The sequence below is a fragment of the Somniosus microcephalus genome, chromosome 3 (genome assembly GCF_052327205.1).
Source record: "Somniosus microcephalus isolate GS21.2 chromosome 3, FLI_Smic_1.0, whole genome shotgun sequence".
Lineage (NCBI taxonomy): Eukaryota > Metazoa > Chordata > Chondrichthyes > Squaliformes > Somniosidae > Somniosus > Somniosus microcephalus.
This window is the reverse complement of record NC_140989.1, coordinates 277,070,779-277,087,025: the sequence shown is the minus strand read 5'-3', so window position 1 is coordinate 277,087,025 and position 16,247 is coordinate 277,070,779. Positions and strand designations below refer to the sequence as shown.

Sequence of the window (16,247 nt, the reverse complement as noted above, 5' to 3'; positions counted from 1 at the left end):
GCCTGTCCTCCCAGCTGTACCTCCTGCTTTTGGTCGCTATTGGCCGGCAGTTAGGGGTAAGGTTCGCGAATAGCGAAGGCGGCTTTACCTTCAGGGTAGCCAGACCGCACACTGTGAGGGGCGGCTGGGACCCACCGTACTTGAGCGTGATGCTTTGGTGGTTGCACTGGAAATCCAGGCCCAAGATCACGCTCGCACATAGATTCTTCATGATTAATACTTTAAAATTATCGTATACAGTTCCGTTAACGGACAATTGTACCGTGCAGTAACCCAGAATGGTCGATGTCTGGGTTTTATCAGCCATAGAGATGGTACCCTGAGTAGGGACCACCTTTAGGGAGAGTTGCTGTGCCAGTTCAGGGTGGATAAAACTCTCCGTGCTTCCAATGTCAATTAAACATTTAACCCGGCACCTGTTTACCTCGATGTCCACCATTGATTTGGATAGCGGGTGCGGCCTGGTCTGGTCCACTGTGACCGATGCCACTGTAGGGCCCTGATCGAGACAAGATGGCGTCCACGCTGTCTGCTCATAAGATGGCGGACCCCACGAGGTCGGGCAAGATGGCGTCCAAGATGGCCGCTCCCACGGCGCACACGCGGCGGTGGCGGGTTTTCCGGCGGGGTTCCCTCTGCACACCTTCCTGAAGTGCCCCTTCTTACCGCACTTAAAGCAGGTGGTGCCTTTCGCCGGGCACAGGTTTCTGGTGTGCTTTGGCTGCCCGCAGAAGTAGCAGTTGGGTCCCCGCCGCGTCGCGGCTGTCGTAGGGCTTCTGGGGGGAGAGCGGGGCCCCGACGGTGTCGGGCTGCCAGGCGGGGAAGATGCTTTCCAAGATGGCGGCGCCCTTGGTGCACACGTGGCGGCGTGGACGGCACGGGCTGAAGAGTAGGCGTCCGAGTTTCTCTGGGCCACATCCAGGGATCGCGCTGTGTCCGCAGCCTGTTTCAGGTCCAATCCCGTTTTTTCCAGCAGTCTCTGCTGGATGTAAGTGGAGCTGAGGCCTGTGATAAAGGCATCGCGAACAAGCTCGTCAGTGTACGCTGCGGCTTTTACATCTTGGCACTTGCAGTCTTTGCCAAGCATTTTCAGGGTGCCTAGGAACTCCTCCACCGATTCCCCAGGTTGCTGTGCGCGAGTAGCGAGCAGATGCCTAGCATACACCTCATTCGTAGGCTGCTGGTAATGTGCCTTTAAGATGTCACAGGCAGCCAGGTACGTGTCGGCGTCTTGGATGAGGGGGTAAACCCGGTGGCTTACCCAATTCCGCAGAATTCCGAGTTTCATACTCGCAGCGTCTGTAGCGTCTTTGACGGCTGCGGAATTGTCCAGGAAGAATTCCATACACATAAACCAGTGTCCGAAGCGTGCCGATGCGTCCGAAGCATGCTGGTCCAAATCCAAACGTTCGGGTTTCAGGAGTTGATCCATTGTGTTGAAAAATAAGTTAATAAAATTGATGTGCCTCAATAATTCCGAGACTCGATGTTAGCGAAACAAAACAAGGCTTTTATTAACTTAGAAGGTAACACGCAGTGGAGAGAGGTATCTTCCATCCGGAGGTCTGCAGTACTGGATATGAGGCCAGACTGAGCTTGCTTACATCGGGGCCAGGTATGGGCGGAGCCCTACACACAATACATTACAATATACAATACAATGGTGAGGAAACGGAACTGAGGTAAGGGAAATGAAACTGAAACCAACCACAGTCACAGGCAGTGATGAATGGAATATTTCATCACAACTGGTTTGGCCTCAACTGGAGTATTGTGTCTAATTCTGGGCTCCGCACTTTAGGAAGGTTGTGAAGGCCTTAGAGAGGGTGCAGAAAAGATTTACAAGAATGGTTCCAGGAATGAGGGAATTCAGTTACGTGGATAGAGTGGAGAAGCTGGGGTTGTTCTCCTTGGAGCAGAGAAGGTTGAAAGGAGATTTGATGGGGGGGGGGGTTCAAAATCATGAGGGGTCTAGACAGAGTAGATAGAGACTGTTCCCATTGGCAGAAGGGCCGAGAACCAGAGGACACAGATTTAAGGTGATTGGCAGAAGAACCAAAGGCGACATGAGGAAAAACCTTTTTACGCAGTGAGTGGTTAGGATCTGGAATGCACTGCCTGAAAGGGTGGTGGAGGCAGATTCAATCGTGTCTTTCAAATGGGAATTGGATGAGTACCTGAAGGAAAAAAAATTGCAGGGCTACGGGGAAAGGGGGACTAGCTGAAGTGCTTTTGCAGAGAGCCGGCACGGGCTCGACAGGCTGAATGGCCTCCTCCTGTGCTGTAACCATTCTATGATTCTGGTATAATTCTAGTGAATCTCTTTTGCATCTTCTCCAGTGCTTCTATATCTTTTTTTATAATATGGAGGCCAGAACTATTCACAGTACTCCAAGTGTGGTCTAACCAAAATTCTACACAAGTTTAACATAATTTCTCTGCTTTTCGATTCTATCCTTCCAGAAATGAACCCGTGCTTTGCTTTTTTATGACCTTATTAACCTGTGATGCTACTTTGTGATTTCTGTATCTGCATCCCCAGATCTCTGCTCCTCTACCCCATTTAAACACTTTTTTTCCAAGGATTATGTGGCCTCCCTATTCTTCCTACCAAAATGTACCACCTCACAATTATCTATATTGAAGTTCATTTGCCAATTACATGCCCATTCTGCAAGTTTATTAATGTCTTCCTGTATTTTGTCGCAGTCCTCCTCTGTATTAAGTACAGCCGCCGATTTGGAGTCGTCCACAAATTTTGAAATTGTACTTAAGATTCCTGAGTTCAAATCGTTTATGTAAATAGTGAACAACAGTGGTCCCAGCACCGATCCTTATGGAACACCACTTCCCACCTTTTGCAAGTCTTGAGTAATTACCTTTAACTGCTACTCTGTTTTCTGTTTTGTAGCCAGCTTGCTATACATCCTGCTATTTGTCCCCTAACTCCACATGTTCTGACCTTAATCATGAGTCTACTATGCAGTACCTTATCGAAGGCCTTTTGAAAATCCAAATATATTACATCTACTACATTATCCTTATCTACCATTTCTGTTACTTCAAAGAATTCAATAATGTTGGTCAAGCATGACCTTCCCTTCTGAAATCCGTGCTACCTTTTATTCTATTTTCGGTTTCAAGATGTTTCTCTATTACATCTTTGAGTAAGAATTCCATCATCTTTCCTACCACCGACGTTAAGCTAATTGATGTATAGTTCCCTGGGCTTGTTCTATCTACATTTTTAAATATAGGAATTACATTAGCTGTCTGCCAGTCCTCTGGCATTATTCCGGTTTCCAATTAATTTGTATATAGATGTAATAATGCCTCTGTTATCTCTTCTCTAACTTCTTTTAATATGAGCGGATACAATCTATCCGGACCAGAGGTTTTATCCTAAGTTTGATTAGTTTATCAATTATCTCCCCACTTTCTGTCTTTATACCTTTTTTGATCTCTTCTTCTAATGTCATGTCCACCATGTTAGTCTCCCTGATAAATACCGGTAGGCAATTATTTAATAGTTCTGCCATTTCGCTGTCATTACCTGTGAGTTTATCGTGCGTATCCTTTAGTGGCCCTATCCCAATCCTGATTTTCTTTTGTTATTTGTGTTTCTGTAGAATACTTTACTATTTATTTTTATATTCCTTGATAATTCAATTTTGTTGTTTCTCTTTGCTTTCCTAACCTTTTCATATTCACTTTTGTCATCCTCTCCTTTGTTGTCATGTACTTAGTGTATGCCTGTTTCTTTGCTTTCAATTTTGCTCTTATTTCTTTATTCAACCGTGGTGTGTTATTACTGGCTAATTTAGTCTTGGGATATGTATCTCCTGGACTCTACTGATCATCATTTTAAATATTTCCCACTGCTGTTCAATTGCATTGTTTGTCAGTAATTTTTTTTTAACGTTTATTGTGCCTAGTTCCATTCTCGTCCCCTTCAAATCAGCTTTTATTACTTTGGTCTTTCTTATGTCCTTCTCAATCATTATCTTAAACCTAATGTTGTGATTGCTAGTGCTTAAATGTTCCGCTACGCCCGATCTTACCTGACTACACATCCTAATTTTTCTGAGGAAGTGACATCCCAAGTGGACAACTTCCCGACATGGTACATTAGAACATTGAATGCTTTACCACATGTGGCTATTGAGGCAAAGACTGTTATTTAAGAAAGGAACAATTGGAGGCACAGGGACAAATCTTCACATTCTGTAGTACAATCTGTTAGAACTACAAAGAACTGCATCATCTAATCATTGTCATTGTTTAATAAAGGAAGCAAAGGTTAACTTTTAAACAACTTACACTTGTAACATTTAACATAGAAAAACATTCAAAGACATTACAGAGGCATAATTTAAAAAAAGCTTTCATGTGCATTTTATTAGAAATTTCTTGCAAGCATTTCTTGTATTAAAGAACCAATTTCATGGGTATGCTTAGTGATTTCTTTGATTGGATAATTTGTGTGTTTTGAATATTACTTCTAATTGTATACACCAATATGAGTGGAGAAGGAAAATAGCAGCTGAAACAGTGTGAATGGTTGGTTGTGTGGTACTTCCAGGTACAGCAATGGTAGATTTGAATAAAAAAATTAAGGGATTGTTTGCTTGGTTTTCTGCCGGTTACTTGTTGCTTTTCATTTTCATCAATTCAATTGACTGAGAACTTAATAAGTACTTATTTCAGCCAATCACTATTTTTTCCCCTATGGTGGGGGTGAGACCTTAAGGTGCGATGTTCCCAAGTGTGACAATTTTTAAATGTTACAACAGGACAGATGCACATTGGACACAATATGGTACATATCGTTTTATACACAAGGAAAATGCACACTATGAGGGAATATCCCTCATGTTTCAAAGAATTTTAATTCAATCTACCAAAGCGTTCTAGAGGTTTCCATTGATCTGACCCTTCAGTCTGTATAAAAGACAATCTTTGTTTTCATAGCCACAGTAATAAAGAGATTTCTTTGTGATTATCACGGCCAAATAGACGTCCATAAATGGGAACAACTTGCTCAAGAAAGCATAGTGAAAAACCATCCATGAGAGCAACTCCTACATTGAGGCCCGTCGCATTGCTGATGCTGCATGTAAACGCCAGCTGAGGAAGTCTTGCTTGAATAGCAATGGGAAATTAACTCTATCCCAGCTCTTGGGCTGCACAGGAACCTTGCTGTGCATGCTGGGAGTTGCAGCCTCTTATTTCATATCTGCATTTCAATTGCAGCTCTTCAGATTCTTAGGTGATGCAATGTGAAAGCAATTACTTTAACACCTGAACCAATGATTACCACTTCTCATGACAAAACGAGACCCCAATTGACTTGGCCATTAAAACACTGAAACTGAAATCAGAAACATATCAGGAAATTCCTTTTTCAGCTACCATCTACACACTGAAGTAAATGGTGATTTTTCACTAAATATTGTATTGGTGGTTAGTATGATCAATTGAATTGTATTGCTATTGGGAAAAAAACATTTCTTGCCTAGAATATGGATCATTAATGTAGTCTTGGTGTAAGTTGCCAGTAAATAAAAGCTTGATTTGAAGTTGTCTGAATGATAAGTATTAGAAGGCCAGTTGTCAAAACTACTGCCTTTACAAGCAGTTCAGTATGTACCCAGATTACAGGTCAACCTGCTTACAGCAGACAAAGGCACATTTCTGATAGCTTTATCATTTGTCAGTAAGTGGAAAACTGGAGAGGAAGAAGATACTTTAACTTAACCAATAGCAAGGGAAAAAAATGGATTAAGATGTACACAACCATATTGCCAAATAATGCAAAACAAAATGCATTTAAAAAAAAGAAAATCATGTGAGTGAATCAGGAGGAGAGGTTAGGAAATTGGAAAAAGTCAAATTTTAATTCCTTCAGTTCACAATTCCATCAATAAAGTGAAAGCATCCTATTTTACATGCACAATAGTGTCTTGGGTAGTATTTTTAATAAAATTGTTTGGCATCCAATAGAATTTCCTAGTGCTTCCCAGATAGCTCCGAGTTTATTCAATTAATAGTTCAGTACGTAGATTGAAGATTTCAAGTTAATCCCCTGCCTGTGCTGAGTTGGCTGATGATTGTTCGGGCAGTATCAACAATGCTACAATTTGTGTCACTGCCCTGGGTTAGAGAAAGAAAAAAACTAATCCCAAGTTGCCGCTGCTCACTGCTATTTAGAGATCCCTGCAGGAAGTGTGAAGTATGGGGATCGGGCGAGGACAGTTTTGGCCTTGCCTATGATGGACCCTATGACCAAATAGCTTGCCAAAACTCACTGCCTAGGCTCACATGAATCATGGCAAGGGACTGGAGGATACCCATGGAAATGTATCTCAACTGGTGGTTCTAAATGTTATAGATTCAGTGTTGGTGGTGGTGGGGGGGGGAAAGAGGGAAGAGAGGCAAGAAGAGATGGCTAAGGAATTTTTAAAAATCTTTATTGTTGGTTTTATTTGTCCCTTTCCTTATCGTCAATACTGTTAGAAAAGGAGGGAATTGGTGAAGAAAAAATAACGATGGTTCAGGGGTTACAACAAGTACTGTAGATATAAGGTATCATGTAACTCAAGTAATGTATTACATGAGGTTGTAAGAGAAGGGATGGCCTCAGGAATTTAAAAAAATCTTGGTTGGTTTTACTTGTCCCTTTCCTTTCTTACTCTGAGTGTGTATTTACCAAATCCCATTTTCATACGCTTGTCTTTTATCGGTGATGCTCCCCTTCCCTCTGTTTTGGTGTTACCGGTTCAGACAACATCTCACAACTCAAAATAACAGATTTCTACGAGATGCTAATAGACCTGCTTTGTATTTCCTGCATTTGATTTATTTTTCTCCCAAACTTTATACATTTGCAGTTTTCTTTTAAGCTGTAAGGAAAAAGAAACTATTGCAAAGGCTGGCCTGCTACATATTGAAATCAACCTAAATTACAGTACAAATATAGATGCAATTTTTCTTCCTCCCTGAAGCATCAGCTTGTGTTCTGCATGTGGTGAAATAAAGTATCCTGTTAGCAGATGTAATGCTGTACAGAATCTTGGTCTGAACATAATCACAGAATTTGTAAGATTCACAATGTTAAGAATGCTACAATGTGTAAAATCTGTCTAATTCAGTTGTTTTATTTGACTTGAGCCATTCTCTGCTATATGCATCTTGGAGTCTGTTGTATCATCTATTAACCTGTTGCTCTGTTGAAGTAAACTATTTTTGTCTTACTCAACTGTGGTAGTGCTCTACGCAAATCTGCGATGAAGGGGCAGGCTATGTCCTCAGTTAAACTGTGGGAACTACGGTTACAAGATTATAAAAGTGGAATAATTCTTCATGTCACTTCTGCCTCCTCAGCCTTCTCACTTTCACTATAAGATGTTACAATATAAAATTACAGCCTTCTAAAACATGCCAGCCATATATTTAAAATTCAGTTATTTGAATACAATTGTAACCAAATAATTTATTACTGATCTACTTTTTTCTTACTCTATCCCATGTATATTACCTATATATAATAGCAAGGAAGAAACACATAATGTATATTCATGGTATTGTGCATTGCAATGAAAGTGTATATTTCATCCATTATTACTGGGAGTGCTTATGTCAGTATTCCCAGGATTTTCAGTTTGGCTAAAATTTTTGCTTGCTTCTCCTCACTGCATTTTAACAATGGCAGCCGAGGGGGTCCAAGTGGAATGCCCGAAATAAGCATCATTGTAGTCTTGTTTTCAGCCACTCCAAAACCTGTGAAAAGAATTACAGAATATCAATATTGCACAGTGCAAGAATTCTTGTACAGCCTCTTTTGTTTCAAATACATTTTCGTAATACAAATGGTATAGCCCTATCTCCCATCCACTTTTCCAGCTTGCAAGGTTCCAGGCTGGGAGTGCAGGATCACTAAATAACCTGTTCTAAATCAAGGGATAGAAAATTAAAAAATGAAATACAGATAGAAAATGCACAGGTCAGTTAGTGTCTGAAATGAAAGAGGAAAAAAATACATCAACATTTCAGATGGGAATTCCTCACCAGTTTGGTTGAAGGGTCACCCATGAAATGCTAACACTACCTTTCTCTTCCAGACATGCTGAGCTATTCCATCATTTTATATTTATATCATAAATCAAGGCTTGAAAAAAGTAGTCAAGAGGTAGGAATTTTATTAAGTTGTACTGTATTATTGGATTTCCGTCAGTAGTGCAGGTAGACTAATTAGGAGCATCAAGTTATCACAGGAGCATGTACTGCAATGCAATGTAGCGGTGCAGTTTTTCTACAAATCTCTAGTGATCAGGGAAGCAGGACTCACCTATTTAATTAGCCAACAAACCACAAGCCTGAAACTTAAAATCAGAAAAACTTCAACAGGAGACTTGTTTGACTCAGAAATGCTGAAATTCAATTCATAAAACTTAAATTCTGTTGTCCCTAAAAAGATTTTTTTTTAAAGTTTCTAGGAATTTAGCTCAACCATTTTCAACATTTTTGACTGCCAGCATTTCTAGACCTGTACTGTTTGATCTACTTAGACTTGTGATTAGTCTTCAAAGTGGCGTGTTATGCAAATGACAGCATACGGTGGGCAAAAGTTGTCGTCTTAGAAATGCCAACATTTACACCTGACTTAAGCTTAGAGAGAAAAGAAAGGCAAATTGCTTGCATGAATCGTCAAACCAGGAATGATCGAGTTCACAGGCTTTGAATGTTTCTAAATTTTGTCTGAAATGTAAACTTTGACTGAAGTGAGTAGAAAACTTTTCTCAGCTGTCTAATGGGAAGGATTCTGCAAGCTGCCTTTCGGAAATTTCAGTCAGGGAAGTGTTGCTTCTCACATGAGAATTCACAGCCTTGCAACTCTGTAGATAAAACATTTCTCCTGCCCTCGGTTTTAAATCTCTTGTAGCGGTTCATGTAGATCGCCACTAAATAAGAGAGTTTGACTTCGACGAACTATAAATAAGTTGTTTATTTACAGGAACAGGCTAATTACAGCAGGTAAGATAGCAGGTAAGATGGCTGACTGTAGGAGCACCGTGGTGTAGGTCTTGTCCCAGCGGGGACTCCACGAGGACTGAGTTCGCAGTCCTGTGGGGAGCGTGATGATGTCATCGCGTTTGTGTTGTGACGTCATCACGTTGCTCGCGTTTCCCGCGCTTAGGGCGTCACGTGATGCGCGTCGTTGCGTCGCTGGCCGTTGAGCCCGAAGTCGGGAGGCTGGGCTGTGCCGGTGCTTGCCGCGGGAGCGGAAGATTGCGTCGCTCCCGTCGGCTGGCCGTTGAGGCCGAAGACGCTAGGCCGGGCTGTGCCGGCGCACGCACATCACGTCGTACGTGACGTGACGTCAGCGCGCTAGGGCGCGTCTTAAAGGGGCAATGGCCCCAACAGGTAAGTTAAAAGGGCAACGGCCCCAAAAGGTAAGTTAAAGGGAATTATGTATCTCAATGTAAGGGACAACCAGTGGTACCGCCACACTCTTACATTTAATCTTGTATCTATGGCCCCTTGTTGCAGACAATCTCCATTTGATTTACCCTGTTCCATACTTTTATAATTTTAAGCATTTCTATTGCATCGCCCAATATGCATTATTCTAATAAAAAAATACAATTTTTCCAAGTCTTTCATCATATTTGTTGCTTCATAACAGGCAGCATTCTCATGAATCTGCATTGTACCCGCTCTAATGCCTCAACATTAATCCTCAGTGTGGAGCCCAATACTGCACACAGAATTCTAACTGAGGTCTTAAGGTTTTATATAGGCTTATCTTTACTTCTTAGCTTATACTATATCTTGTGATAAAACCTAGAATTCCATTAGCTTTGTTTATGGCCTTATCAATCAGAGATGCTGCTTAATGTCCTGTCAACCTGAATCCCCAAATTCCTGCTCTTCCACAGCACGATGCCTACTTCCATTCAGAGTCTAATAACGGCCGTTATTTTTTTTCCAACCAAAGTGCATCACTTCAAACTTACTGACATTGAATTCCATCTGCCACTTTTTACTCTTCCCCTATCCTATCAATATGTCTTTGCAGCTTTGTTTGGTCTCCTTAAGAATTAACTATACTTCATATTCTGCAAATGTTGACACCATTCCCTCTCAGCCAATATCCAAATTGTTGATATACACAGAGAACAGAGGTGGCCCCAGAAATGAACCCTGCAGCTTAGCCCAATCCTAGCTTCACCCTACATGCACTTCTCTGTCAGGGGCTACAGGGTGGTTATCAGTAGCAACAGTCATGGTCAATTTTCCCTACCCCTTGGATACAGAGGCCAATTGTACTGCTCCCATCAACTAACTTGGGCCCAATAATATGCTCCAACCCTAACCTCCCTAAAAATATCCCTGTTGCACAAGTATGATGTTTTTCAAGTTCCCAGACCAGCCATCCTATGGAATCAGAGTGAGATTTCCAATTTAGTGCCAATTCATACTGAATTGCAGGCACTTTTATCCAATGGGATTATGCTGGTCAAAAACTGTTACATAGCAAAATAATTGCCGAGTCTGCTGCTTGGCTGGAGTGTGTTTTTTTTATATAAAAGCTTAATTACTTCTCACTCTAGCAGAAACTGGGAAACAACTGAAGCTTATATTGCATCTATAGAATTTCCCCTACAGAAATGCAGCAACCATGTCACAAGAGAGGCCAGCGCCCTCTTATGAACACGACTGTTCATAGTTCAGAGATACAAATGAATCTGCTCGGTAAGATATAGTGGTCGTTTTTTAAAGCTTTGTTTAGGGCAGATAGTAAAAATACAGATCATACAAAACATACACTAGGGAGTGAATTCAAGGCACTGATCTAATCGTGGTGCAGATGATAGTTCTAAACTGTTAAGATTATAATGATTTCTAAGCCTTTGAATGTCTTGATTAGATTATAACCATGTAATTTTCTCCCCCATATATCCAATCAGGATAGGTAAATGCAGACATCAATAAAAACCAGTATAAATAGACCTGACAAATAGTGGAAGCTAGCATTAAAAGAAAGAATTTAGAACACTCGCTCTTATTGAACATAACCCTATTCTTACTTTTGCACTCACATATACATTTACAACAAAGGTTACTGGATAGTGGTCAGGAGCCAGAATCTTGGATGATTCATCTACACCAGAACTACTGCAATTAGCAAAATCAGTCCAGGATCACACCTGGGACTTTCCTGTCATGTAAGTCAGCATCACGCTATGCAGTGCATGCACTCAATAACCCATCAGGGACCAAAGTCATTCCACACAGAACTGTTCGACATTGAGAACTTTCATATCAAAGCTGGCTTTCATTAAATAAATGTGGACTTGGTTTCAAAATTATACAGTGGAGAATCTCTAATAACAGTGCCAATTTACTCACCAAATCTGTTCACATAACCAATGAATTGTTGGATTACAGCCTGCAAAAGACAGATTAAAGAAAAGGATTAAAGTACACATGACTATGCTGTCCTAGGTACAGGCGTGTGGAAGGGAAGGAAGCAGAAAATACAAAGATATTGGGCTCTCAGCATCTGACCAGGTTTTTAAAACCAAAATATTCCTGTGTAGCTTTAAATATTCTGTTGCAGACAATCAAAATCTTCTATTCCCTTCCACTCATAAAAATACAGACTCATGTTGGGCTATGAATCCAGAGCTGTTGGTACTTTGTCCAAGTCGGTATTCTCCATGTGTGATCTTAAACAGAGAGTTTTGCAGGTTATTTGATCCTGGACGCAAAGCTGAGACAGATTGTGTTCTCATTCAATATTCACAGTCCCACACTTTACAGCAGGAGTCACTAGATAGTAATCAGAAGTGAGAACGCTGGCTGATTTCACCTCTTCCCCCTCTGCATTCCCAACAACAACCAGCATTTCTATAGTACTCCTCAATTACAGGAGGGCATCTCACAGCACTTTAGGAGAAACAACAAATGCCAAACATGAGAAGAAAAGGGAGATTGAGAAGGCTCAAAGACATGGTTGAAGAGTAGGGTTTTGAAGTGTTTTTGAAATCATGTGAGGTAGCAAGATGGCAGATCTGGAAAGGGGTTCCAAAAGTATAGGAATACAGTTACCGAAAGACCAGCTATCAACGGTGGAGTAGAGTTGGAGACAAGAAGTAACCCAATATCTTGGGGGAGTTTTGGACTGGAAAGTAGAGGGTCATCTTATAAACGGACCACTTGTACACAAGAATATTTGAATTAAAGCTACAAAATATGTGGGATTGTTTTTAATTAAGTTATCCTGTTCTTATAGCTTCCCAGAGGTCACCAAAATGACATTTAAACAGGGACTCTTAAATTACAGAGAATATTTACATCTCTTTAAAACCAAGATGAAACATCTAAATCATGATATGAATCAAGAGCCTTCAATTTTCAATTTTCTCACGAGAGTTTGATTAGAAGTGTTTTTGTGCTGGTTAAAGTAAAAATATAAATAAAGGAAAGCTGGAAAATTAGTTTACCTGGTGCTCCCTGGCCAAGTTGTAGTCTCCTCTCTCAATATCAGTCAGCATCTTATTACATAAATTCCCAACATAATTGTATGTACTGAAGGAAAACAGCATACCACAGTGAGTAGCAAGAATTTTGCACAATTAGTAAGATCTTTAAGAATTAAATCTTAGATTAAACATTTCAATAAATAGCTGGAAAAACATTTAAGGTTTTTGTTCCTTGTTGTTTTGCACCGAACATTTAGAAATTATCCTGAAATTAGCTGATTATAGATCTCATCTCATAGGCAAGTACTAGACTCTGTTCAGACACCCATTATGCATTTAAATTCGATTGAAATTAAACCTCAACACCCACAACAGTTATAGTTCATCAGGCTACAGCCAGGCGTAACATGACAGCATCTCATTTTTGAATGATGAGAGGATATTTACGTCAACAAGTATATACCCATTCAAAAATGTCCTATCTGCAAGCAACATTGAGAGCACGCAAATAAAAACAGGAAAATATTTAAATACTCAGCAGGCCAGGCAGCATCTGTGGAGAACATAAGAACATAAGAAATAGGAGCAGGAGTAGGCCAATCGGCCCCTCGAGCCTGCTCCGCCATTCAATAAGATCATGGCTGATCTGATCCTAACCGCCAATCTACTATCACTGAACCATCTCCTGAATCTAACAGAATTAGACACACGAAATAGGAGCAGGATCAGGCTACATGGCCCCTGGGCCCGCTCCGCTACCCACAGGGCCATGGCCGATCCGAACCTAGACTCATGTCCAAATTCCTGCCCGCTCCCCGTAACCCTTAATTCCCTTTACTTCTAGGAAACTGTCTATTTCTGTTTTAAATTTATGTAATGATGTAGCTTCTACAGCTTTTTGGGGCAGCATATTCCATGGACCTACCACCCTCTGAGTGAAGTAGTTCCTCCTCATCTCAGTTTTGAAAGAGCAGCCCCTTATTCTAAGACTATGCCCCCTAGTTCTAGTTTCACCCATCATCGGGAACATCCTCCCCGCATCCAACGGATCCAACCCCTTCACAATCTTATATGTTTCAATAAGATCGCCTCTCATTCTTCTGAACTCCAATGAGTAGAGTCCCAATCTATTCAACCTCTCCTCATATGTCCATCCCCTCATCCCTGGGATTAACCGAGTGAACCTTCTTTGTACTGACTCGAGAGCAAGTATGTCTTTTCTTAAGTATGGACACCAAAACTGTATGCAGTATTCCAGGTGCGGTCTCACCAATACCTTGTACAACTGAAGCAATACCTCCCTATTTTTATATTCTATCCCCCTAGCAATGAAAGCCAACATTCCATTGGCCTTCTTAATCACTTGCTGCACCTGCATACTAACCTTTTGAGTTTCGTGCACCAGGACCCCCAGATCCCTTTGTACTTCAGTACTTTCCAGTTTCTTGCCATTAAGATAATAACTTGCTCTACGATTTTTCCTGCCAAAGTGCATAACCTCACACTTTCCAGTATTGTATTCCATCTGCCAAATCTCTGCCCACTTACTTAGCCTGTCTATGTCCCCTTGCAGGTTTTTTATGTCCTCCTCACTCACTACTTTCCCTCCCATCTTAGTATCATCTGCAAACTTTGATATGCTACACTCGGTCCCCTCCTCCAAATCGTTAATATAGATTGTAAAGAGTTGGGGACCCAGCACTGACCCCTGTGGAACACCACTAGTTACTGATTGCCAGTCCGAGAATGAACCATTTATCCCAACTCTCTGCCTTCTGTTAGATAGCCAATCCTCTATTCATGCCAGAATATCACCCCCAATCCCGTGATTTTTTATCTTAAGCAATAATCTTTTGTGTGGCACCTTGTCAAATGCCTTTTGGAAGTCTAAATACACTACGTCCACTGGTTCCCCTTTATCCATCCTATATGTTACTTCCTCAAAGAACTCCAGCAAATTTGTCAAACATGACTTCCCCTTCATAAAACCATGCTGACTTTGTCCTATTAAATTATGATTATCCAAATGTCCTGTTACTGTCTCCTTAATAATGGACTCCAATATTTTACCTACCACAGATGTTAGGCTAACCGGTCTATAGTTTCCAGCCTTCTGTCTACTGCCCTTTTTAAATAAGGGCGTTACATTAGCAGTTTTCCAGTCTGCCGGGACCTTTGCTGATTCCAGGGAGTTTTGGAAAATTATTACCAATGCATCCACAATCCCTACCGCCACTTCCCTCAAGACCCTAGGATGTAAGCTATCAGGTCCAGGTGATTTATCTGCCTTGAGTCCCATTATTTTACCGAGTACCACTTCCTTAGTGATTTTGATCGTGTTTAGCTCCTCCCCCCCTATAGCCCCCTGTTTGTCCAGTGTTGGGATATTCTTAGTGTCTTCTACTGTAAAGACTGATACAAAATATTCATTCAGTGTTTTCGCCATCTCCATATTTCCCATTAATTTCCCGGTCTCATCCTCTAAGGGACCAACATTTACTTTAGCCACCCTTTTTCTTTTTATATAACTATAAAAACTCTTACTATCTGTTTTTATATTTTTTGCTAATTTACTTTCATAATCTATCTTCCCTTTCTTAATCAATCTTTTTGTTACTTTTTGCTGTCTTTTAAAGTTTTCCCAATCCTCTATCCTCCCACTAGATTTGGCTACCTTATATGCCCTTGTTTTCAGTCGAATACTATCCTTAATTTCTTTACTTAGCCACGGATGGCTGTCTTTTCTTTTACACCCTTTTCTTCTCAGTGGAATATATTTTTTTTGGAAGTTGTAAACTCTGTTCTTCTGTGAAACTCCTTAAATGTACACCACTGATCATGTATCGTCTTACCCTTTAATCTATTTTCCCAATCCACTCTACTCAATTCCACTCTCATACCTTCATAGTCTCCTTTATTCAAGCTTAGCACGCTTGTTTGAGATCCAACCTTCTCACCCTCTAATTGAATATGGAATTCAATCATGTTATGGTCACTCATTCCAAGGGGATCCTTTACTAGGACATTTTTAATTAATCCTGTCTCGTTACACAGGACCAGATCTAAGGTTGCTTGCCCCCTGGTCAGTTCAGTTACATACTGCTCAAGAAACCCATCCCTAATACACTCAATGAACTGATCCTCAAGGCAGCCCTGCCCAATTTGATTTGTCCAATTAATATGATAGTGAAAATCCCCCATAATTATAGATGTTCCCTTATTACAAGCCTCAACTATTTCCTGATTGATACTCCGTCCAACAGAGTTGCAACTGTTCGGAGGCCTATAGACTACACCCACTAGTGTTTTTTTCCCCTTATTATTCCTTACCTCCACCCAAACTGTTTCATTATCCTGATCTTTTGACCCAATATCATTTCTCTGTATTACAGTGATTCCTTCCTTTATTAACATAGCCACCCCAGCTCACGTTTCAGGTCTGAAACATTAACTGACTGACAAGTTTCCCGGCCTAAAACGTGAACTGGCTGTGACTGACTTCTGTTTCTCCACAGACGCTGCCTGGCCTGCTGAGTATTTCCGTATTTTCTATTTTTGTTTTCAGATTTGGGGCATCTGCGGTATGTTTTTTTTAAATCTATTTTAGCGTTGTGAACATATCTGGAGAAATCCATGTACGAGAATGTCTAATGTCCTACTGCTTTGAGAATAATGTGATTATGGCAAAGAAAAGACCAACAATGAGCTTTAGACTGAGGCTCAGCCACTGCAATTCAGTAACCAGATGCGCACATGGCA

At 40.9% G+C, this 16,247-nt stretch overlaps 1 protein-coding gene across 1 annotated transcript in view; it reads right to left on the bottom strand.

Moving 5' to 3' along the window:
• Nucleotides 1-5,874: 5,874 nt before the first annotated feature.
• The window catches only part of npl (N-acetylneuraminate pyruvate lyase (dihydrodipicolinate synthase)), a 62,317-nt gene continuing 51,944 nt past the window's right edge, over nt 5,875-16,247 (bottom strand). The window contains exons 10-12 of the mRNA XM_085982593.1: nt 12,510-12,594; nt 11,413-11,452; nt 5,875-7,779 (exon numbers count right to left, since the gene is read on the bottom strand). Coding sequence (XP_085838719.1) covers nt 7,634-7,779; nt 11,413-11,452; nt 12,510-12,594 — 271 coding nt within the window. The 3' untranslated portion in view covers nt 5,875-7,633. The remainder of the gene's footprint in view (nt 7,780-11,412; nt 11,453-12,509; nt 12,595-16,247) is intronic.